General features: G+C 47.1%; 1 protein-coding gene across 3 annotated transcripts in view; it reads right to left on the bottom strand.

Annotated features, from left to right (window-relative positions):
* The window catches only part of SH3GL1 (SH3 domain containing GRB2 like 1, endophilin A2), a 36,263-nt gene that overhangs the window by 10,835 nt on the left and 2,379 nt on the right, over window positions 1–23,049 (bottom strand). For 2 of the 3 annotated variants that reach the window (XM_061601524.1, XM_061601523.1), the window contains exons 2-4: window positions 4,618–4,686; window positions 3,901–3,973; window positions 2,435–2,578 (exon numbers count right to left, since the gene is read on the bottom strand). In XM_061601524.1, coding sequence (XP_061457508.1) covers window positions 2,435–2,578; window positions 3,901–3,973; window positions 4,618–4,686 — 286 coding nt within the window. Of the gene's footprint in view, window positions 1–2,434; window positions 2,579–3,900; window positions 3,974–4,617; window positions 4,687–14,213; window positions 14,398–23,049 lie in introns of those variants that run through there. The other variant, XM_061601525.1, reaches the window with a different exon arrangement.

Below are 23,049 nucleotides of genomic sequence, written 5' to 3'. Positions count from 1 at the left end.
ACTATGCGCTGAGTAAAGAAGTACTTCCTTTTGTCTGTCCTGAATCTTCCAACATTCAGCTTCTTTGAATGTCCACGAGTTCTAGTATTATGAGAGAGGGAGAAGAACTTTTCTCTATCCACTTTCTCAATGCCATGCATAATTTTATACACTTCTATCATGTCTCCTCTGACCCGCCTTTTCTCTAAACTAAAAAGCCCCAAATGCTGCAACCTTTCCTCATAAGGGAGTCACTCCATCCCCTTGATCATTCTGGTTGCCCTCTTCTGAACCTTTTCCAACTCTATAATATCCTTTTTGAGATGAGACGACCAGAACTGTACACAGTATTCCAAATGCGGCAGCACCATAGATTTATACAACGGCATTATGATATCGGCTGTTTTATTTTCAATACCTTTCCTAATTATCACTAGCATGGAATTTGCCTTTTTCACAGCTGCTGCACACTGGGTCGACATTTTCATCGTTGTGTCCACTACAACCCCGAGGTCTCTCTCCTGGTCGGTCACCGCCAGTTCAGACCCCATGAGCGTATATGTGAAATTCAGATTTTTTGCTCCAATATGCATAATATTACACTTGTTTATATTGCATTTGCCATTTTTCCGCCCATTCACTCAGTTTGGAAAGGTCTTTTTGGAGCTCTTCGCAATCCCTTTTTGTTTTAACAACCCTGAACAATTTAGTGTCGTCAGCAAACTTGGCCACTTCACTGCTCACTCCAAGGCATTTCAGCACCGCGGATAGCTCCTAGCGAGCAAGTGGCTCCAATACTGGGCTAGATTGGTCTTTGGCCTGTCCCAGCAGACGGGCTCTTCTGGTGTTCTCAGAAACACAGCATTTGGTTTGCACGGGGAAGGTCAGACAGACGAAGCAGTCTGACTCAGCCCAAGGCTGATTCCTAAGGTTTGGCAGAGGACTGTAACTCAGTAGCAGAGCACCTCCCTTGCACGCGGATGGTCCCTGGTGCCTCCAGTAAAAGGATCACAGGAGCAAAGGCAGCTGCCTTTTACTGAGTCAGACCCACTGGGCCATCTAGGTCCACACTGACCGGCAGGGGCTCTCCTGAGTTTCAGGCACAGCCCTGCTTGGAGACGCCATTGGGGATTGAACCTGGGACCTTCTGCATGCAAGGCAGATGTTCTGCCACTGAGCTATGGTCCTTCCCCAGGTTGCAGACCAGGCACAAGGCATTGTTGGCCCTCAGATGTTGCTGAACAACTCACATCATCTCTGGCTGTTGGCTTTGCTAGCTGCTGGGGCTGATGGGAGTTGTAGTTCAGGAACTTTTGGAGGGCCAAAGGTTCCCCACACCTGGTGTAGGAGATGGAGAAGACTGGGGTCTTTTCTCTTTGCCCGAGACCTCGGGGAGCTGTTGCCACTCAAGAGTGGACTAAATGGACAGGATTGCATCTAACAAGCTTGGGAAAATTAACAAAACAACAACAAGGTCTCTGCCAGTGCTTCACATCCTAAGGGCTTCTTGCTTTTAAACAGACTTTTTAAAAAAGTAAGAAAAAGCAGTAATTGAGATGATCAAAATGAATTTTGTACTCCTTTCCCAAGCCTAACATTGCAGGATCACAAGATACAAGAGACGCATGGCTACAGAAGGTATTGCTGTGCTAGTAGCCAAGGACCTTTGGCGTCTCAACCTGGCTAGAGCCCTATTTTGGCAGCATCTGTACAAAGAGCAGCAATCAGAATTGGGACTAGAGAGAGAGAGTGCGTCTTACCCTTTAACACTCGTCATATAGACTTTTAATAGGATGCACAAGTGTGGCCTGCAACAAAATGTTGAAGTACAGAGAGCTCCCGTTCAAGAATCCAGCAAGCCATGCCTGAGGACTGTCGTTTGTTAAAAGTGCCGTTTAATCCTTCTTTGAGCGGTTTAACCATCAATCTCTCTTCCCAGGGGTTTCTGGGAACTGTAGTTCTGTGAGGGGGAAACAGGGGTTCCCCTAATCACTCTCCTCATCCTTCACAAACTACAGTCCCCAGCATTCTTTGGGGGAAGCCATGAGTGTTTAAACTTGTATAATAGGGCTTTAAATGTATACAGCGGATGGGGCCTAGGACTTAGTTGGACCCAATGCAATGTTTATTTCTTTATTTCTTATTACATTTATATCCCACTTTTCCTCTAAGGAGCTCAAAGTGGCGTAACAAACGTGGGGCCCCCCTCCCCATTTTATCCCCACAACAACCCTATGGGGTAGGTTAGGCTGAGCGAGACCAGTGACTTGGCCCAAGGTCATCCAGCAAGCTTCATGGCCAAGAGGAGATTCGAACCCAGGTCTCCCGGCTCCCAGCCTGACGCTTTAACCACTAGGCCACACTGGCTCTTGATCTTATGTATTGGTATGTTGAAATTCTGAAATAGGAACCGCAAGAACAGCAGCATACAGAAAGGGGAGGGGAGACCACTCACCAAAGTTAGACTCGTCGCCCAGCTCTTTGCCATACCGGATCATGGTCTCGCCAAGCAGCCCTTCCGACTGCGGGTAGCCCGGGTTCTTCACTTGCCCTCGGATCTTGGACATCGTGTTCAGCATCGTCAGCTTGGCCCGGGACGCTGGGGTGGAAAAGGAAAAACGGCAGTCACATTTAGAATTTCCATTAGATAGCTTTGCCAACAAGTCTGGCGATTGCCAATAATGAAAAAACTATTAAAAAAAAAAGAGGGAGAGATTGTCTCGCTGGCCAAGGAAAATCTATTGTCTGAAGCTACCCAGAAATATCTCTTGCAGGACTGTTTTCCAAGACCGCAGGCAGAAAATAGTTTAGTCTGATCCTTGCCAAACAAACAATCAAAAAGTGGTGTGTGTATGTGAAACCTATGAATTCCCTGAACCTGTGGTCAGCTCCCAATTAATCCCTGGAGAGCTCTCTTCAGAAATGGTTACGGGAAGCTTGCTGGAATGTATGTAGGCTGGTTCCAAGAACTGACAGCAGGACACAAGCATTGCCACGCGGGCTTGAGCAGGACTGCCGTTCGGTGGCAGAGCACTGGATGAGCATGTCGAAGGCGTACAGTGGTCACCCAGGTGCCCATTATGGGAAGCCTACACTACAAGCAGCGCCTGAGCGCAAACACAACTCTCCCCTCCTGCGCCTTCCAGCAGCTGGTATTTGGAAGCATGCTGCCTCCAACCATGGAGAATTATGATTATTATTTATTTCATTTCTAAACCACCCATAGCTAATAGCTCTCTGGGCGGTGTACAAAACAAGATTAAAATACAATATTAGAATAAAATCAGTAACAAAAAGCAACAAAATTAAACTAAAACATTAAACATAGTCATCATGGCTAGCAGCCACTGACAGCCCGATCCTCCATGAATTCATCTCATCTTCTTTGAAAGCCACCTCTGCCTTCTGTGAGAGCAAATTGCATAGTTTAACTCTGCACTGCAGGAAGAGGTCCCTTCTTTTATCTGTCCTGGACCCTCCAACAGTCAGTCTCTCCCTTAAGATGGGCATGACAGCAAGTGTGGCGTAGCGGTTAAGGTGTTGGACTACAACCTGGGAGACCAGGGTTCAAATCCCCACCTAGCCATGAAGCTCACTGGGCGACTGTGGGCCAGTCACTGCCTCTCAGCCTCATGAAAACCCTGTTAATAGGGTTGCCATAAGTCAGAATCGACTTGAAGGCAGTACACATTTATTTATTTATGATTCGATTTCTATCCCACCCTTCCTCCCAGCAGGAGCCCAGTTGGATGTCCACAGGTTCTAGTGTTAGGAGAGAGGGAAAAAATCTTCTCTCTGTCCATGACACGCGTAATTTCGTAAGACAAGCGTCGTGCCTTTTCGTTTGGAAAAGACAGCCAATATGTGTCTACAATGACAAACAATTTACAAAAAGCTTAGCTGCTCCGGCGTGGACCTTACCAGGATTAGGCTGGAGGTATTCTGTGGTCCTAGCCAACACTTCAGTGACCGCCTTGCTGGTGAGATCCACTTTCTGCAGAAATGGAAGAAATGCATTGAGAGGAGGAACAGCTAACCTTGATTTGTAGGAGACAGCATCGAGTTTGAGAAGACTAACCCCTTTTGGGTGGATATGTACATCCAGAACATATTTTAATGAACAGCAAGACCCCCCTCTAGGATGCACACCTTAACCTAGTGAGGGGGTTTGAGAGTGTTGTAGAAGCTGAGAGCAATGCTGTCAGGAGTCTAGATCAAGAGGCTTGACTCTTAGCAGGGGCACCCAAGGCAGAATGGTCAAAGCTGAGACACCAGACTAAGATGCATCCAGACTCAGAGGAAGGCAATGGTAAACCACCTCTGAATACCTCTTACCACGAAAACCCCATGAACAGAGTATCCAAAATGCAACACGAGATAGTGCTGGCTGGCAACAGATGCTATAGGAAGTCGCCGATTCATAGAGTCGCCATGAGTCGTAATCGACTTGAAGGCACATAACAACAACAAGACCTAATTAATATAGAACGGCATTTCCCCCTTACACTCAAGACCAAAGGAGTGGGTCAACCCTAGGCTGAGCCCAGTTGCTAGAGGATTCATAAGGATGTCACATACATGCATGCACCCATCTCCTTGCCTGCGCACCCTCTTGCTATGTCACTCGTCTCCACTCACCTTCTCCATTTCTTTGAAGTCTTCATCCAGCTTCGTTCCCTCGGCCCCTCCAACCTTCTCGCTGACCAGCTTTTGAAAAACAAACACAAAGTACATTTCAGCAGGCACGGCTAAGCATCAACATGCAAGAGCAGTGGCGCCTCGGGGCTTCCCAAACTCTGGTCTACGGACCACCAGGGATCTGCGACCTTCATTCAAGTGGTCTGCAGCAGGCCTGAGGATCTGTGGTTGCTGGTGGGAGACGGCACATCCATCACATTAAATACCCACATTGATTCGTCAAAAGAATCAATTTTATTGCCCCTTTTATTTCTTAATGTCGCTCTATGGAATTGCAATGGCTACAACAGGCAGAAAAATCATTAAGCTGTCCACCAAGACCCTCCGTGATTTTTGAGGGGTCTGTGGAAGGGGGTGGAGAGAGGAGGGCTTGGGAACCACTGGATTAAATCATAAAGAATCTTCACCAATACGGGTGTTAAAAGTGGGGTGGGGGCAAAGAATAGACGCTGGGCTTTCTCTCTCTTAAAAAAAAGCAAAGAAGTGGGTGTACGTTTGCTCAGAAAAAAATTGCAGCCTTGGATGGCTTTAAAAGAAGGTTAGACAAATACATGGAGGATAAAAGCTATCAATGGCAACTAACCACGATGGCTGTCCTCTGCCTCCACAACTGGAGGCAGGGTGCTTCGGAATACCAGTTGCCGGAAACTGCAGGAGAGGAGAGTTGCTCTTGCCCCCAGGGCCTGCTTGTGGACTTCCCATAAAGGGCATCTGGTTGGTCACTGTGAGAACAGGGCGCTGGATTAGGCGGGCCACTGACCTAATCCAGCAGCCAGGCTCCACCAGCGTGGCACCTGTGGCTTTATCCCGGAGGAGAGGCAACTGTGCATAGATGCAAGGGAGAAACTGACCTCCCGCAGCTAGACATCGGGGGTCTCAAAGTCAAGGAGGACAAGGCACGCCCTCCCCTGTGCCCCACTTCCGCAGAGGGCAGCCTGACGTTCTGATGCATGCAGTGTCAGGCGAGGATGACACGTCTGGCTACCTGCACAAGGCACCAGAAGGTCTGCACTGCTGCCAATATGCTACCAGGCCTCCCCCACCCCGCAGAAAGACCTGCCCGGTCATTAATTTTTTTAATTTTTAATTTTTATAATTTTTAATTTATTTTTAATATATTATTGCATATCACATATCATCGCATATTACATCTCACATCTCACCACATCTCACATCTTTTTATTTTAATTTTTTTAATTTTGTTTTTGTTTTTATTTCTTTATTTTTATATTTATTTTTATATTTATTTTTAATTTTAATTTTTTTATTTTAATTTTTATTTTAAATTTTTTTAATTTTATTTTTTTTAATTGTTTAATTTTAATTTTAATTTTTTTATTTTTTAATTTTAATTAATTAATTTATTTTAATTTTTAATTTTTTTAAATTTTTTAATTTTATTTTTATTTTTTTAATTTTAATTTTTTATTTTTTTATTTTTATTTTTTAATTTTTTTAATTTTTATTTTAATTTTTTAAAATTTAATTTTTTAAAAATTTTAATTTTTAAAATTTATTTTTTTTAATTTTAATTTTTTTTAATTTTAATTTTTTTTAATTTTAATTTTTTAATTTTTTTTAATTTTAATTTTAATTTTTTTAATTTTTAATTTTTATAATTTTTAATTTATTTTTAATATATCATTGCATATGATATATTATTGCATATTACATATCACATTTCACCACATCTCACATCTTCTCACATCTTTTTATTTTTATTTTATTTTTATTTTTATTTTTTTTAATTTTGTTTTTATTTTTATTTTTTTAATTTTTATTTTATTTTTTTATTAATTTTATTTTTTTAATTTTATTTTTTTAATTTTTAATTTTTAAATTTTTATTTTTGTAATTTTAATTTTTTTAATTTTATTTTTTTAATTTAATTTTTTTTAATTTTAATTTTTATTTTTTTTAATTTTATTTTTTTTAATTTTTAATTTTTTTATTTCTTTATTTTTTAATTTTTAATTTTTTATTTCTTTATTTTTTTAATTTTGTTAATTTTTAATTTTGTTAATTTTTAATTTTTTTAATTTAATTTTTTTAATTTTTAATTTTAATTTTTATTATTTTTAATAATAATAATAATAATAATAATAATAATAATAATAATAATAATAATAGAAACCTTGATACCAGATCTGAATTGGGTGGAATTTTAGAACATCCTAATCTGAAACAGTAAGAGCGAGAGCCAACTAAACAAGGGGAGGAGGTTGTTGCTTTTCTGATGACATTCAGAAGGCAACAGCAGAAAGGGAGCCGGATGTACAGATAGCTGTTTTTGTTCTTGTCTGGTTTCTGATTATACAGACAATTCTTCTTTAGCTTCCCCCTCTAACATTTTTTGTAATTGTATAAAAACCAAACGAGTAGGGATGATGCGCAGCGGTTGCTCCGTTGTGCAAGACTGAGACATCTGCTGCACTATCCGTAAGCAAGCTAAACCCAGGGATGGGGGACTGGTGGTCCTCCACACGCTAGGGTTAATGTTTCGGCACTGGCCTCTAAAGCCCACCTTGGACTGGGTTGTTGGAGGAAACGCCTCCCCCCCCCCCCGCAGAAGGACCTGCCAGGTCACTACGATCTGCTGCCAATATCCATCCTGCTTGTCAAAATACATAAATGTTCTCAGGGTGATTACACAATCAATGTACAGCAAATATCATTACTAGAAAAAGCACAACATCCCAGCCTATAAAAACTGGAGATGAAAAACGACGCGGTTTTAACAGTTTGATTAAAAGAAATGAAAAAGTGCTGAAGAGCCAAGAACGCAGACGCTTTTAAGATTCCATAAGTGAAGCTGACCTACTGTTGTCTGCACTGACTGGCAGCCACTCTCCAGGGTCTCAGACAGGGGGACGTTCCCAGCCCTACCTGGAGGAGCCACCGGGGAATGAAACGGGGACTTCTGCATGCAAGGCAGATGTTCTAACAGCTGTGCTATGGCCCTTCCCCCACGGAGAAGGCCCTCTCTCCAGTTACATCCTCCCCCACACAGACACACGTCACTTCTGATGGCACAGCAAGGCCGCACCGGCAGGTCAGCGGGAGGGCAGGCACTCCTTCAGAGACGCTGATAATTCCCCCCCCTCCTTCCGCGTCCTCTCACTCCCACTTCTCTTTGTGCAAGGGCATCCCTGGCTCGCCACCCGCTCCTACGAGGAAGGATTGCCCTTGGGGAGATGCTACTGCCGTGGAGACGAGCCCTTTCGATCGGCCGAGCGCAACGGAGGCCATCGCCCGTCCCTTCGGAACGGCGCTCGCCTATCTCTTAGGACCGACTGACCCATGTTCAACTGCTGTTCACATGGAACCCTTCTCCACTTCGGCCTTCAAAGTTCTCGTTTGAATATTTGCTACTGCCACCAAGATCTGCACCTGCGGCGGCTCCACCCGGGCCCGCGCCCTAGGCTTCAAGGCGCACCGCAGCGGCCCTCCTACTCGTCACGGCGTAGCCCCCGCGGCACGCATCGCCGGCGACGGCCGGGTATGGGCGCAACGCTTCAGCGCCATCCATTTTCAGGGCTAGTTGATTCGGCAGGTGAGTGTGCTGGACTGCAGATAAAAACCAGGCCTATCTGCACAGCTGTGCATGCCACGGTCTCCCTCTGACCTGTTCACTCAGGAGTCGTTACGCCCAAGCTATTGCAAAAGGCTCCAAGCTCCTCCACATCCCAGAGCTCAGGGCGGAGCACACATTTTGCAGGCAGAAGGCCCCCAGGTTCAGTTCCCGGGCTGTGACACGCTCCTGCCTGTAACCCTGGAGATCGGCTACCAATCACTGTGGACGACACTGAGCTGAACGGACTTGGCATTAAGGCAGCTTTCCCTCTTCTTCAAAGTCTCGGTAGGCCAGAGTAGACAGACCAGATCTTTGCTGCTCACTGGCCATCGACACATCGAACAAGACACATTTTGCTTTTAGCGATGCAAGATGGCCCAGAGGGCCTCCTGCTCTTGGCGTGCTCCACAGATGTGCGAAATGGAAGCCCAAACCTTTGAGAATGTACAACCATCTAGTCCAGAATCGTCTTCTCACAGTGGCCAGCCGGATGCTTCCATGGGAAGTTCGCAAGCAGGAACCGAGCGCAAGAGCAACTCTCTCCTGCTGTGGCTTCCAGCAACTGGGATCCGTGGAGGGGCACCTTAGCCATCGGGGTCAGTTACCAAACCGCTACCACCGCGTATCCTAATTATTTGTGAAGTACCATCAGTGCAGGTGGCACATGACAAGCGAGGACGATGGGTGCCCACACCTCGGAGGAGTTTGCCATCTAAAGTTTGACAGGAGACCTCAGGACGGCGGAGATTTGGAGGAAGGGGCTCCCGAGGGCAAAAAGCTGTTGCTTCCACTTGCAGCTGTTTTCATTCTGCAACAGGTATGGAATCGTACGCCGGCATCCAGGAATCTGACAGAAGATTCCTGTTGCTGCGGTGGAGTGAAGGTCAACCCTCACGGGAGTGATCCTGGAAGGAAGGCAACAAGGGTCCATGGAGGACCCCAATGATTGCCCCACACCCCCTCTCTCCATTTATATCATGGCAGCTTCTTCTTAGCACAACCCACTCACCAGGGACGGAGGACTTTAAAGCAGATGTGGGGGACCTTTGGCCCGCCAGATGTTGCTGAATGACACCTCCCGTTAGCCTTGGCAAGCATGGCCAGGAATGATGGGAACTGATGTTCAGCAAAATCTAGAGGGATACCAGCTCCTGCTTTAAACCAATGTAAGGGCCGCTGTTTCCATACAGACATTTTTACATGGGCCTGTTTTATCCCCCAATCTGATCTTGGATTAAAATGATGACAACGGCACATGGCTTCGTGGGAATTTTCCTGTGCAACACCGATTGCATCAGATGCCACATGCAAATAAAATGGATCCTGCCCGAAAGGTTGTCAAAGCCAGGAGAGGTCAGCATGGGAGCGATTAAGGCACACCTAGGCTGACCTCAAAATGTTCCCCATAGCGACTGTGTGCAAGCCGGAAGGTTAGGCAACCAGGAAGACGTGGCTAAACAAGGCTTTTACGTTGAGACCTCATCCCAGTCTGTTCTAGAACTGCCTTTTAAGAAGTTTTAATATATATATATATTTAAAAAAATGTTTTTAAGATGTATTATTTTAAAGATGTTTTTAGTGTCTTGTCTGCTGCCCTGGGCTCCTTTGTGGAGGAAGGGCGGGATAGAAATTTAATAAATGATGATAAGCCGGCCCACAAGGAGGGACAGAAGGCAAATGCAATACAATTCTACTGCTGGAGGTATTGCAGGTTTGGCCCTGGAGGTTACCTGAATGGGAGGCAGCCTGGAGACCACCTAGGAGACTGCCTTGGTGCACCTACCTTTGTATTGTTACACTGACGGGCAGCAACTCTCCGGGGTTTCCAACAAGATTTTCTCCCAGCCCGATGCTATGGATTGAACTCAGGACCTTCTGCGTGCAAAACGGAGGCTCTACCCATTAAGCTATTGTCTTCCCCCCCCAAAAAAAATAAGGTTCTAGTCCTCATGATCCCGAAGGAAGGGCATAGGAAGCCGTCTTTTACAGAGTCAGACCATTGATGTGTCTAGCTCAAGTATGGCCTACGCTGACTGGCAGAAGCACTCCAGGGCTTTAGGCAGGCAGTCTCTCCCAGCCTGATCTGGAGATGCCCATTGGGGGATTGAACTCGGGACCTTCTACATGCAAGGCAGATGCTCTACCACTGAGCTAGGGCCCTTTCCTAACGCTGTGGATTTTGCAGTTTATTACACCCCAACAAGGCTGCCTTTGCTTCTCAACTGAATTGCACGCCAGTAAAATCCAGACAACATTCTGCAGGCAGATCCATTCCTTCCTTGCTGCCAATGCAAAGACCCTCCCCGAACTGAAGGCCGGTCCAAGTGTGTCAAGGGGGGGGGGAAATCACTCCCCCCTCCCTGCATTCCAGACCTTGAACGGGTTTGGCTCAGTGTCTGCTGGCCGCAACTGCACGGGAGGCTTCCTGCTCCACGTACCAACTCAGAGGCATAAAAATGTCATTTTCAAGCTCCTCTGGCGAGCTCTATGCGTCTTGGAAGCCGCCTGTGCCAAATTTTAGCATTCTGTCTGTTGCAGTGGTGAAATTAAAGTGGATAAACCCTCCACCCGCTTTCTTCAGTAAGGAAGACAATACAATTTCAAAGAAAATGAAACCTATTCAAAGATAATGAAAACCGGCCAAAAACAATTAAGAAACCATCTGAAAACATTCAGAAGCCAAGTAAAAACCGTTTTTAAATAAATAAATCGTAAAAAAAAAATCAGAGTTGGAAGGAACATCATAAGGTCACTTAGTCCAGCTCAGTGCAGGAATCTTGCAACCACAACAGCCCTGACAGGGCTGCCCAGCCTCTGCTTACATTCTCTGGTGGAGGAGAACTTTCCCTGTCCTGAGGAAGGCCATTCCACTGTCAAAACTGTGTGTGTGTGTGGGGGAACCTTTCTCTAACCCTGCGGCATGTTCTCTCTTGTAGGAACAAAACCAGCATTTGAGTGGACAAACGGCAGGAGGGAAACGGGTTAAGCAGACCCACCTCCCTCCCAACACTTTTCAACAGAAACTGGCACACTCTCACAGCCACTGGAAAAAAAATATGATGAAAAATTGGGCAAGGCCAAAGCAATGAGTGGACAGGACCCTCACCCCTTCATTCATGCATCATTCATTTGCTCTGGGCTTGGGAGGCTGAACTGAAGGTGGTGGGTGGCCACTGTGTACCCGTGGCTGACAATGACTGGAAGGGGCTCTGCAGTGGTTTCAGAGGCAAGGTCTCCTGCAGCCCTGCCTGCAAATACCAGGCCTTCTGATTGCAAAACAGGTGCTGGGCCAGCGAGCCACAGGGCCACCCTCTCGTACATTTCCAAAAAGCGCTACTCTCCAGAGCTGGCTGCGGTACAGGGGAAAAGGGCCTCCTGATCCTATGTCCCTTGGGGACTGGCCACGCCAACTTAGCTGGATCGGTCCGCTTCCTGTCAACAAGAGCCAGCCGCAGAAAGTGATGGGCTTGCAGTTTGATGGGATGCGGTGAAGGAAACCGTATGTGAAAAGGAGGATGTGTGGTTTAAAAAAAAAAATTAAAGAGGAAAGAGGAGCCCTACAGAGGCTGAGAAGAGGCAAAAACCCACGTTCAAAGAGCATCCTGGAGGCCACGCGGAATGGCGAGAGGGAGAGCTCCACACAGGAGCTGGCTGCCTCAATCCCGCCTGCCTAAAGCCCGCAGCACCCTCTTTACAGGGACTAGCTGAGGTCAAGGGATGGAGCATTGCTCAGTGGTTAGAGCCCCTGCTTTGCATGCAGAAGATCCCAGGGTTCAATCCCCGATGGCGGCATCTCCGGGTAGGGCTGGGAGAGGCTCCCTGCCTGAAAGGCATAACGCCCGTTCCTCACTTGTAAGGAACTGATCTTTTAGTGCGGCACTGCCTACTCTCTGGAACTCCCTGCCCATTGACCATGAGACAGGAAGCTTTCCGGTATTCTTTTTGGCGCCTGCTAAGAACCTTTGTGTTTAGGCAAGCCCACGCTGTTGGGTAAAGCCAATGTGTATTTTAATCCACAATTTTAGCTTGTGATGTATACTTTTAAGTGTTGAATTTAGTTGATTTATTAAAAGAGCTTTTTTATAAATTTGTGGTTTTTTTTAAAAAAATGTTGATTTTCATGGACTGTTTAAATGTACATTTTACAGGCCCCACGAGCACTATACGTTTAAAGTATTATACCACTTTAAAGAATCATAGAAAAAAGCGGATAAGAGAAAAATCAACTCATTTGAAATGTGGTGTTGGAGGAGAGCTTTGCGGATACCATGGACTGCGAAAAAGACAAGTAATTGGGTGTTAGAACAAATTAAACCAGAACTATCACTAGAAGCTAAAATGATGGAACTGAGGTTATCATACTTTGGACACATAATGAGAAGACACGATTCACTAGAAAAGACAATAATGCTGGGAAAAACAGAAGGGAGTAGAAAAAGAGGAAGGCCAAACAAGAGATGGATTGATTCCATAAAGGAAGCCACAGACCTGAACTCACAAGATCTGAGCAGGGTGGTTCACGACAGATGCTGTTGGAGGTCGCTGATTCATAGGGTCACCAGAAGTCGTAGTTGACTTGGAGACACATAACAACAACAACAAATCATCCTGGGAAGTGTAGTTTGTGAAGGGTGCCGAGAGTTGTTAGGAGACCCCCTATTCCCCTCCCAGAGCTACAATTTCCAGAGTGGATACCAAATTGTAGGCTCTGTCAGCCATCCAGGCAATGTCTTTAACTTTATATGGTCGCCTATTAATAGACTAAAGCAAAGATTACATATGAAATGCCCAAGTGTGGGCTCTGAAACGAATGCAGGCACATTTTCCTTTATTAAATTTGTATCTTGCTCCTCCTTGCAAAAAAGGAGCCCAGGGCAGCAAAATGATGTGTTTATTTATAAAGAAATTATGGCGGCAGCGGGGGCAGATGTCGTGTTGTGGAATATTTCCCACCCCACATGACCAAACCGGGCGCCAACCCAAGACCGCATCTGCTTAGGTTCAGCAAAGTTGCTGTCACCAAGTGCCTTTGGCCTACACCCGGGAATGCTAGGAGGAGGGATGAAGGGAGCATCTGCAAAAGGCTTCTTTTGTGCAGCTTGCAAGACAAGGTCTCTGGCTAAGACGAGGGAGGCAACGCAAGGAACGCCCACATCGGCAATCCACTCTGCATGATATATATATTTCCAGGGCTGGGCCCTGGCTCATATTAAGCCAATTTCAGCGACAATGTTGGCATCTTAAGTCCTCTCCGCCTCCCACAGCTGCTGACACACAGTTTTTAAGAGAGGCTTAATCGGACGCAGGGGGACAACAAACTCTGGCAGGCAACAGCCCTTCCACCGGGGGCGAGGACACAATTTTGAAATTTACACCGAGAGAGTTGGGGAGCAGAGAAGTTAATTAGGCGGAGTCATTCGTCATGCGCAAAAGCACGGGGGGGGGGGGGAGGCAGGCAATGTTTACCTCATTGATTATTAACAGAAAGGAGTTCTGGAGATGGCAGAGGAAATCTACAAGTGCAAAGAAAACAGAAGCCGGGGTTCAGCATAAAGCAAATCTGCCTGCTCGCCTATGGCGAATAAGATAAGCTTCCAGGCGAGGAAGGGTCGATTTAATAGCAATGGCTGTTTATGAGCATCCGGTCGGGCACTGTGAGAACAGGATGCTGGACTAAATGGGGCCCCATTTGACCTGATCCAGCAGCCAGGCTCATCAGATGTTCTTATGCGGCCTGCAGTTGAGTCACTGCAGAGTTGGAAGCTGCCTCTTACTGAGTCAGACCGTTGGTCCATCTGGCCCAGTATTGCCCACACAGACTGGCAGTGGCTCTCCAGGGTTTCAGGCAGGGAGCCTTTTCCCAGCCCTACCTAGAGGACTGGACATGGGGCCTTCTGCACGGAAAGCAGATGCTCTACCACTGAGCTACGGCCCGTCCCCTATTTCCCTCCCCCCCATTCACCTGTTTCTGAGAAAGAACCGGCTCAGCAAGGTCCAGTTGGGTCAGTGTGATTCAGGCCACAGCAGGTTCAGCCTGCTTGGAGCAGAGGACCTTTGAGACGCGTTCCTTTGCACACAGCTTCCTTGCTTTTCCCCTGGCACCAACCGGCACCCGTCTTTCCCCTCGGACTATCTAGCCCTCCAACCACAGTATAAATTGTCCAGGGAATAACAGAGATCTTTCTTTCTTTCTTTCTTTCTTTCTTTCTTTCTTTCTTTCTTTCTTTCTTTCTTTCTTTCTTTCTTTCTAAACCTCTTTTAGATTATCACACCTTGGACAGGCCTGAAAGCGTCAAAAAGCTCCCCGCCCCCTCAGGTTCCAGTGAGGAATCAGATGGCGCGTGAATCAGCCTCGAAGATTTCCTAGAATCCGGAGCTGCAGGTACTCGGGGAGAGAAGTAGGTGCCTGCTGCCTCTGAAATGAGCCGATACCAGAGGCACGCCTCGGGAGTCCAGACGGTAGCGTCCTCCCCTGTTCTGAAGAGCCGCTCCACCCAGGCGGGGCCGGGGCTGCCTGCCTTGCAGGGGGAATTCCTTCTCCCGCTCCCTCTCCTCGCCAAGGGAATCGCGGCACCCAACATCCAGCTGGAAGAATGTGTTCGCCTAGGCCTGGTTTATTTATCATAGGAAATGGGCCTGCTGAAAGGGAAATGGCCCCCTTCCTCACTCGCCCTTGCCACGAAATGCATTCCTGGAAAAGAGAAGGGAAGGTCCAGTCACAGAAGGATGAACCTTGAAAGCTGCCTTAGGCCAGCCCTGACTCTTTTGTCCGAAAGTACTCTCTCCTCTAAGGAGCCAGGCCAAGTCTCCAGGAGACAAATCTTTCCCTGGTTCTTTTAAGTGGGGATGAAAGGACTGAACCCAGCGGTCCTGCTTGTGGCCTTGTCACTGGGTCATCTAGTTGGCCACTGTGAGGACAGGATGGTGGATAAGAGGGACCATTAGCCTCATCCAGCTGCGGGCCCTGCTGATATTCTCAAGCCTTGAATAAAAGGAGAGAGTTCTGGGTGACCCTGGTTCAGTTGCTGTCTCTTAGCCCAGCCTACCTCACAGGGTTGTTGTGAGGCTAAAAAAAACATCAGGATGGGGAGGACCATGTTTCTATGCCACCTTCAGCTCCTTGGAGGAAAGAGGTGGGATATAAATGTCACAATACATAAAGAAAAGAAGTAAGTGCCACTCTGCAGAAAGGAACTCAACGCAACCTGGATATTTTGAGGTGAGGGGGAGCGGCGGAAAAGGGAAGGTCAGGACATTAGATGTTGCCCTGAATGTTTTATATTGCTCTGACCGGAAACCCCACTTAAACAAAACAGGGTGAATACTGAAGCTTGTACATACACCCACGCACCTGGGGGGGGGGGAAGGGGACCGTTGACATTCCTTTGCAAGCTCTGGTTACTCATTGCGGCTGCCTCCTGCCCTGGTTTTTAAAAGAGAGTCCTTCAACACACGTTGGAGAAGCCGCCTCCAGCTTCTCCAGAAGTGGAGGGGGGGGGGACAGCCTCGTGAGAGTTTGTACACCCCTCCCTCCCTAGGGCTGCTGTTATGAGCAAAGAAATGAGGGAGGGAGAGTGGGCCCAGAATTCCTACACAGGACAGCTTTTTTCCCTCCTCTCGTCTGTCATCACTTGGGAACCCTTCCGCAGGATCGAATCTCTCCCCTCGCCCCGAAAAGTAAACTCAGCAACGGAAAGAAAAAGGACAACTGCTCGGCTTCTCTCATCTATTTATATCATGCTATTTGTGGCTGCAAATATTAATAAAAACACAACACTCGCCCCAAAACAATTTTACAAAAGCTTTTCCATCTGGTCGCCTCTGGGCGACTCTCACTCGGTGCAAGCGAGTGGGTGTTTACGAGCCTGCCTTACCGCAAAGACGAATAGCTCACACCTGAATTTCAACGGGATGCCATTCTAGCCCGCGTGGATGCCCACAGCACAGAGAAAACCTTACAAGGCTGTGTACCCATGGCGTTTATTTATTTATTTTTAAAGGAAAATGGAGTGTAACTCTAACAAATTAAAAAAAACGTTTCACAGTTTTGAACTATTAGTATTCATCACATTTAGATCTGCCCCAAACAAGAGAAAGGCAGAATACATGGTTCATCCCCTCTCCAACCCTGTAAGGTAGGTCAGGCTGAAAGCAACAGGCCTAGCTACTTTCGGAAGGGCTGCAAGAGAGCATCTACTTTGCTTGCAGGAGGAACTCAGGCTGATCCCTCAATGGCATCTCTAGTTAGGATTGGGAGAGACTCCCTGTCTGAAACCTTGGACAGCCGCTGCCAGTCAGGGTAGACAATCATGGGCTGATGGCCTGACTCAGTATACGGCCGCTTCCTATGTTCCTATTTAAATCAGCCCTTTATTTAGAACCATGAGGACTGGAACCTTGCTTTACTTCTTAGGGAATTTGTTTGTGCTCCAAGGTCACCCAAGTGAGCGCTTCATGGCTGAATGGTGGGATCCAAACCCGTACAGCACATTTGCACTATTAATGTCCGTGCAAGAACTCCCTTTTCTAGCATTTTAAAAGCAGCTTCATGCAACAGAAAAAGACTCCTTCCCCTCCAAATCTTTCCATCAATGCTCTGCAGGGACTTGAGGAAGTGGTGTGGGGTGAGGTGGGGGAAGAGCATTTGCTGCGTAATTGCTCTGAAAGGTCGACCACGGGCACAACCAATTGCTAAATGCTAAGCAGCGGCTTCGAGCAGAGTGAGACAGCATCATCTTTTCCAAAGCACGAAGGCGCTCCCGGGCTTCAAAGCTCACACCTGTCTCCAAAAGGTCTCAAGAGGTCCACCCATTCTTGGATTAATAAGTAATTCAGGAATAATATCTTCCAACACCCTGACTGCAATTCCTAAAGCGTCCACTTCCTGCAGTGCAAGAAAGGGGGGGGGGGAGATGAATCACAGCTAAGCAGCAATTCGGCTCTGACACATATACAGAAAACCACTAAATCCTGCCCAGATGCAGGGATTTCTGGAACAGCAGCTACAGATCAGGGGAAACGGCCGTAGTTCAGCCAGAGTCCCAGGTTCACTGAAGGCTGGGAATGGCCCCTGGGTCTGAAACCCTGGAGGGACGCTACCAGCCAGTGTGCGCCAGGGATTCCCAAATTTCCCCTCCCACAGATCCCATGAAAATTGATTCGGGTCTTGGCAAACCACGAAATGATTCTTCCCCCCCCCCCCCCACACACACACAGCAATTGTAAGGTGTGCTCGACGCCGTATGTAGTTGTATTGCTTCTTGTATTTCTGACACTGTGTTTTAAGGCAGCGGGTCCCAAACATCCCTCCCCACGGACTCAGGTTTCCACCGTTCGTGCCTAACGGGGCTGCGCTTTCATGACGACAAGGCCACGCAGTCCTGTCTCTGTGTGGCTTGCAAACAGATGAGGAGAAACGGCTCTTCCCTCCCCCACACATACGCCACTGCCTTCCTCGCATCTCCTCTCAGTGCAGCGATGTCGACACTTGCTCAGGGTTTGGAGCCACAAATACCTGCAAGCGCTTTTCCGCGGGGCTGGGAAACTGCCCAAGAAACCTTGCCCTGAAGCAGCACGAATGCAAGGTGGGCGTCCTGAGAGCCACACACACACCCCAGGCGCCCCCAAATCGACACAGGCGCTCTCGGGTAGCCTGTTGGGTTTTAAACAGGCACAGACGACCGAACAATGAAAAAGTTCCCGGCGCTGAGAGAAGGGACAGATGGGTTGAAGAGACGCCCGCACATAGCGCAAAGCGGAGGGCAGGTGCCAAAACAACAACAAGCAGCCATCTGCTCCATCTCTGGAGAGGGCCGAGGAAAATGTGGGTAAGACGCAGGGCGCAAGGGGCCCGTAGCTCAGTGGCTCTACGGCACACGGAAGGCCCCTGGTTCAATCCCCACTGGCAACTCTGGGCAGGGCGAGATTCCATGCCTGGAACCTCGGAGAGCTGCTGCCAGTTTGTGGGCAACACTGAGCCAGACAGATGAGCATTCTGACTCAGAAAAACGCCGTTTCCTAGGCAGCCTAGCAGTTAGGAGCAGGGAGAGTGGATTTCTCCACGGCCATCAGCCACGGCAAGACCCAGAGCAAGTTTCACAGTGGATGCAGAAAGCTCTTCGGGCTCTCAAGGCCTCCCCCACCAACCCAGTATCATCTCCTCTGTCTCCCAGGGTCTCTACCCTCCTGTTCCTTGGGGTCATGGAATCAAGCCTAAGCGCACTCACACAGCACCACTGAGGCCCCATCCGCGCCATGCATTTAAAGCGGTATGGTGCCACTTTTAACAGTCATGGCTTCCCCGCCAAGGAATCCTGGGAACCGTAGTTTGTGAAGGAGACTCCCTATTCCCCCTCACAGAGCTAAATTCCCAGAGTTCCCTGGGAAGAGGGAATTGTCACTCTATGAGGGGAACAGGGATGTCTCCTAGCAACTCTCAGCATTCTCCACAAACGACAGTTCCCAGGATTCTTTGGGGGAAGAAGCCACGACTGTTTGAAGTGGCACGATCCTGCTTGAAATGTGCAGTGCGGAGGGGACCTGAGCAATGGACTCTGCCCAGTCCATATCTGCTATACTTTACACAAATATTAAGGGTGTGTCCATACCAAACGAAGTACTATTCAAAGCCACTCAGTTACCAAGTGCAATATATTAGTATATGATTCCTGGGGATTTGGCTTGAGTTTTGTTGAAAAGAGGCGGCTAATTGCAAACACATCCTACCTCGGCAATTAAAACACGGCTTAATTTATATGGTGGGCAGGGTGTGTGTAAGGATGAGGAATTAATCGCCTTTGCTATGAATCAGATTCAAGACCAAAATAGCCAGCGATGTTTAGCTGCACAAAGATGATAGTTGTTTCTTGGCTATGCATTTGGATGCCTCTTAAGATAGCATAAGAAAAATTTGCATGACAATTCGCAAAATCAAGGAGCAGTTTTTTTTGGTCTGCGTTTGAATACAATTGGGTGCCTTTTTAAAAATCAAGACGGGGGACTAAACCTTTTAAAACTACACTGGTTTTAAAACTGTACAGATTTTTATTTTGTTTCTTAGTGTTCCTAACCAACACTGGATATGAGGCTGCTAATATACATATTTTTAGTAAAGCCATGGTACCAAAACGGAGCCCCCAAGCCTAGGGGCAGTCTATCTCAGCAAAACAAAAGCAGGTGATTAATTTCTTCCCCTCTCCAAACCACCACAACTCAGAATCATCCTTTGAAATTAATCTGGAGAAGGTTTAAGGCAGACCACAAGGAAGTATTTCTTTACGGATCACGCTACAGAACTCAAAAGATGTGCAATGGCCACTACCTGGCCCCAGCATTGTAAGCAGATTCCGGGGTGTGTGTGTCCCGATTTCAGCCCTTGATTTCCAACACAACTGGATGACCACACTTGGTGAAGGGGACGCTCTTACCTTCCATCCCAAATGTGTGGCAGAACTAGAGTTGCCTTCTCCATGCTGAGGGAATTACGTTCTGTATATGCTCAGAGTCCCTTTTGCTTTGGCAACAGCTGCTGCTACAGTGTTCCAGGGCTAAGTCCTACTCTGGAGAATCGAGTTTTTGCAAATGCATCACATTCCCCCCCCCCAAATACTTCCACTGTTCGGTTTGATTTGTGTTGCTTTTAATGTTCTCCAGGTTTTTGCAAATGTCCTGATTGCACACGGACCCACGATTATTTCTCCGGCAAACAATGCCTTCTTGTATCCCCACGCAGCCATTGCACAAACATGTCAAAGCTTCTGATTAAAACCTCAGCCTTTTTGCTGTCATAAGGGCCCAGCTTTGCTAGATGCCGTTTTTGGCCAGCTGCCTTTACCAAATGCAACACAGCCCCCGTCCCAACACTCTTACGATTGAGCCTGAATGGGACGCTGCCTGCTAATTTAGAAGGAGGGAGGGGGATGAGAAGCAAAGCAGTGGCCACAATTGCACAACAGGGATTAAGCATTAGCTAAACCCACAAAGCCTCCCTAGAGGTTAAGGGCCCAGCAAAATGTCTCTTGGGATGAAACAGGAATCTCAAGAAAGTCCCCAAGGGGGTTCTGGTTCCTAGAGGGGGTTCACGCAGATCCTGGTGATGCCAGCGGAGAGCTCATAACTGGCAACGCAAACGTGCAGGGTTAACAAGAGCAGATCTGAACTCCAACCTTTGCCACATTCTCAGGGAAGCGTCAGCAACGGACAGAATTTACTGCATGTCATGGGGCCTATTTAAAACAAGGAGGCAGCCTTGCTGCTGCTAGGATTGCCAGGTCTAAATAGCTGAGTGGGGTTTTTTTAGCTTAGAGAAAAGGCAAGTACCAGGAGACATGACAGAGGTGCATAAGATTATGCATGGTACAGCGGAAGTGGACAGATGAACGTTTTTCTCCCTCTCTCCTAACACTAGAACTCGGAGATGTCCAGATGCCCAGAGAGCTGTTTGCTAGTCGGGCGGGATATAAGCTGAATAAAATAAATAAATAAAATAAATAAATGAAGCCGAACGTTGGGAGATTCAGGACAGACAAAAGGAAATCCTTCTTCATGCAGGGCAGAGTTAAACTATGGGACTCACACCCACAAGAGGCAGTGGTGGCCACCAACCTGGATGGCTTTAAAAGAAGATTCATGGAGGATCGGGCTGTCAATGGCTACTAGCCACAATGGCTGTGCTCTGCCTCCATGGTTGGGGGCTATATCGCTCTGAATCCCAGGCGCTGGGAATCACAAGTGGGGAGAATGCTCTGGCATTCAGACCCTGCTTGCGGGGTTCCCACAGGCATCTGGCCTGATCCAGCAGTCAGGCTCTTAGGAAACAAGACTTCTGTTGAATCGCTTCTGTTTCTCCTGGTTTTCCATTTGTCACCTCCCACAACAGTTAGCCAGTCTTCTGTGGCCACTGAGCACTCACTGAGTCATTGTTAAGTCTTTTTCCCCAAAGACTTCCCCCCCAAACTTCAGGATCCCCCTAAACTTGTCAACACCCCTCTCTTGAGCTGGAGTGGCACCCTCTGATGGCCACCAACTTGGATGACTTTAAAACAGGGTTAGACAAATTTGTGGAGGATAAGGCTACTAGCCACAGTGGCTATTGCTCTGTCTGTGAATGCCAGTTGCTGGAGCAGCAGGAGGAGGTCCTGCTTGCGGGCTTCCCATAATGGGCATCTGGTTGGCCACTGTGAAAACAGGATGCCAGACTAGATGGGCCACTGGCCTGATCCAGCAGCCAGGCTCTTCTTGGATTCTTATCTACCTCAACACACTCCTGTTTATCAAGGCTGAAGGAGACTGTTCCTGACAGCCTGAAGATCACTGATGAAAGAATGTTGCTTTTTCTGAATGTTTGTTTTTCAGTATTTTCAATCCAACAATCAATGCAGAATGACTGATGAAATAATGTTTTTAAGCTATGTTTTAACTGTGTTTCACAATATTTTTCAATGTGTTTTAGAATGTTAACTGTTACTGTGTTTTGGAAGGTTTTTAACTGTCTTCAGGATGTTTTTCCTTTTCTAGTTACATTGTTTTATGTTTACTATCGCTGGGCTCCTCCAGGAGAAAGGGCGGGATACACATTCAATAAATAACAACATTTGGAGCTGAGAACTACAGGGAACAGTTTAATCTAGAAGCTTGCCCCCAGGCAGCATTCAACATAAAGTTGTCGCTTTTAAAAAAAAACACACCTTAGAACAACCCTGTGAGGTAGGCTGGGTTACCCAGTGAAGTGGTGCAGCCGAACATGGCTTCAAACCCAGGGCTCACCATTCCAAGTTTGCATCAATAAAAAAATGTTTTTGGGGTGGTGGTGGTGCTACTTTTCTGTCCTAAACAGAAGAACAAATAATATATCGAGCAGCAGCTTGGAGGAGAAGGTTGCAAGCTTCTCCGCTGGCTCGCTGTAACAGTGGTGTCATTTCTCAGCTGAGCTTGGGTTTGACAGGAGCATTCTCAAAAGGGCTTTTTGATTCCTCACTGCGCATTCTGGGCCGTTTGCTCACAACGTTCTGTCTGGCCTGCTCCCCAGGGCTGTGGAGTCGGAAGCAATTTTGGGTGCAGTCGGAGTCGGCAGAAATGTACCGACTCTGGCTTCAAAATAAATTTTGATTGACAAATTTTTTAAAATATAAATTCACAATGTCAAAGAAGCTTCCCATGAAGTCAGCTGTAGTTGAGCATTTCACCATAACTCAAGATGGAAAACATTTTGTGTGTCAGTGAATGACACAGGACCCAGATGCAGATAAACGCTGTGATGCCAAGATCAGCGCATATTCAGGCAGCGATAAAAATGCTCCTATGAGAGCTTCCAATTTAAAAAGACATTTACAGCCCTTTTCAGGGCTGTGGAGTCGGAAGCAATTTTGGGTGGAGTCGGAGTCGAAGGTTTGGCGTACCGACTCCACAGCCCTGCTGCTCCCCCAGTTTACAACCCAGAAGGAGGGGGCCTTCTCCCGCAACGCCTAAAAGTGTGGATGGATTTAAACTACGATAAACCTCCGCCTTTTAATTCAATTTGTATTAATAACTATGGGAATGAGGCCAGTACAATACAAATGGCCATTATTTCCACCCCCACCCCCAATGCAAACACGCAGATGTGATACACAGGCCCATTTAGTTACTTATAACAATAGCTACCCAGCAGAACTTGGCGGGGGGGGGGAGAACTCACATATATTATGAGAGGGAGCTACAACAAAATGTTGCAGTATATCTCCAGCCTCAAATAGGAGAACTGTAAGCCATCAGGGCTTAAGCAGGACAGTCCCCAACTCCCTCACTGACATTTCCAATGT

Source organism: Rhineura floridana, chromosome 18, assembly GCF_030035675.1.
Source record: "Rhineura floridana isolate rRhiFlo1 chromosome 18, rRhiFlo1.hap2, whole genome shotgun sequence".
Lineage (NCBI taxonomy): Eukaryota > Metazoa > Chordata > Lepidosauria > Squamata > Rhineuridae > Rhineura > Rhineura floridana.
Note: the sequence above shows the minus strand (reverse complement) of the source record. Positions and strands in the feature narration are given on the sequence as shown.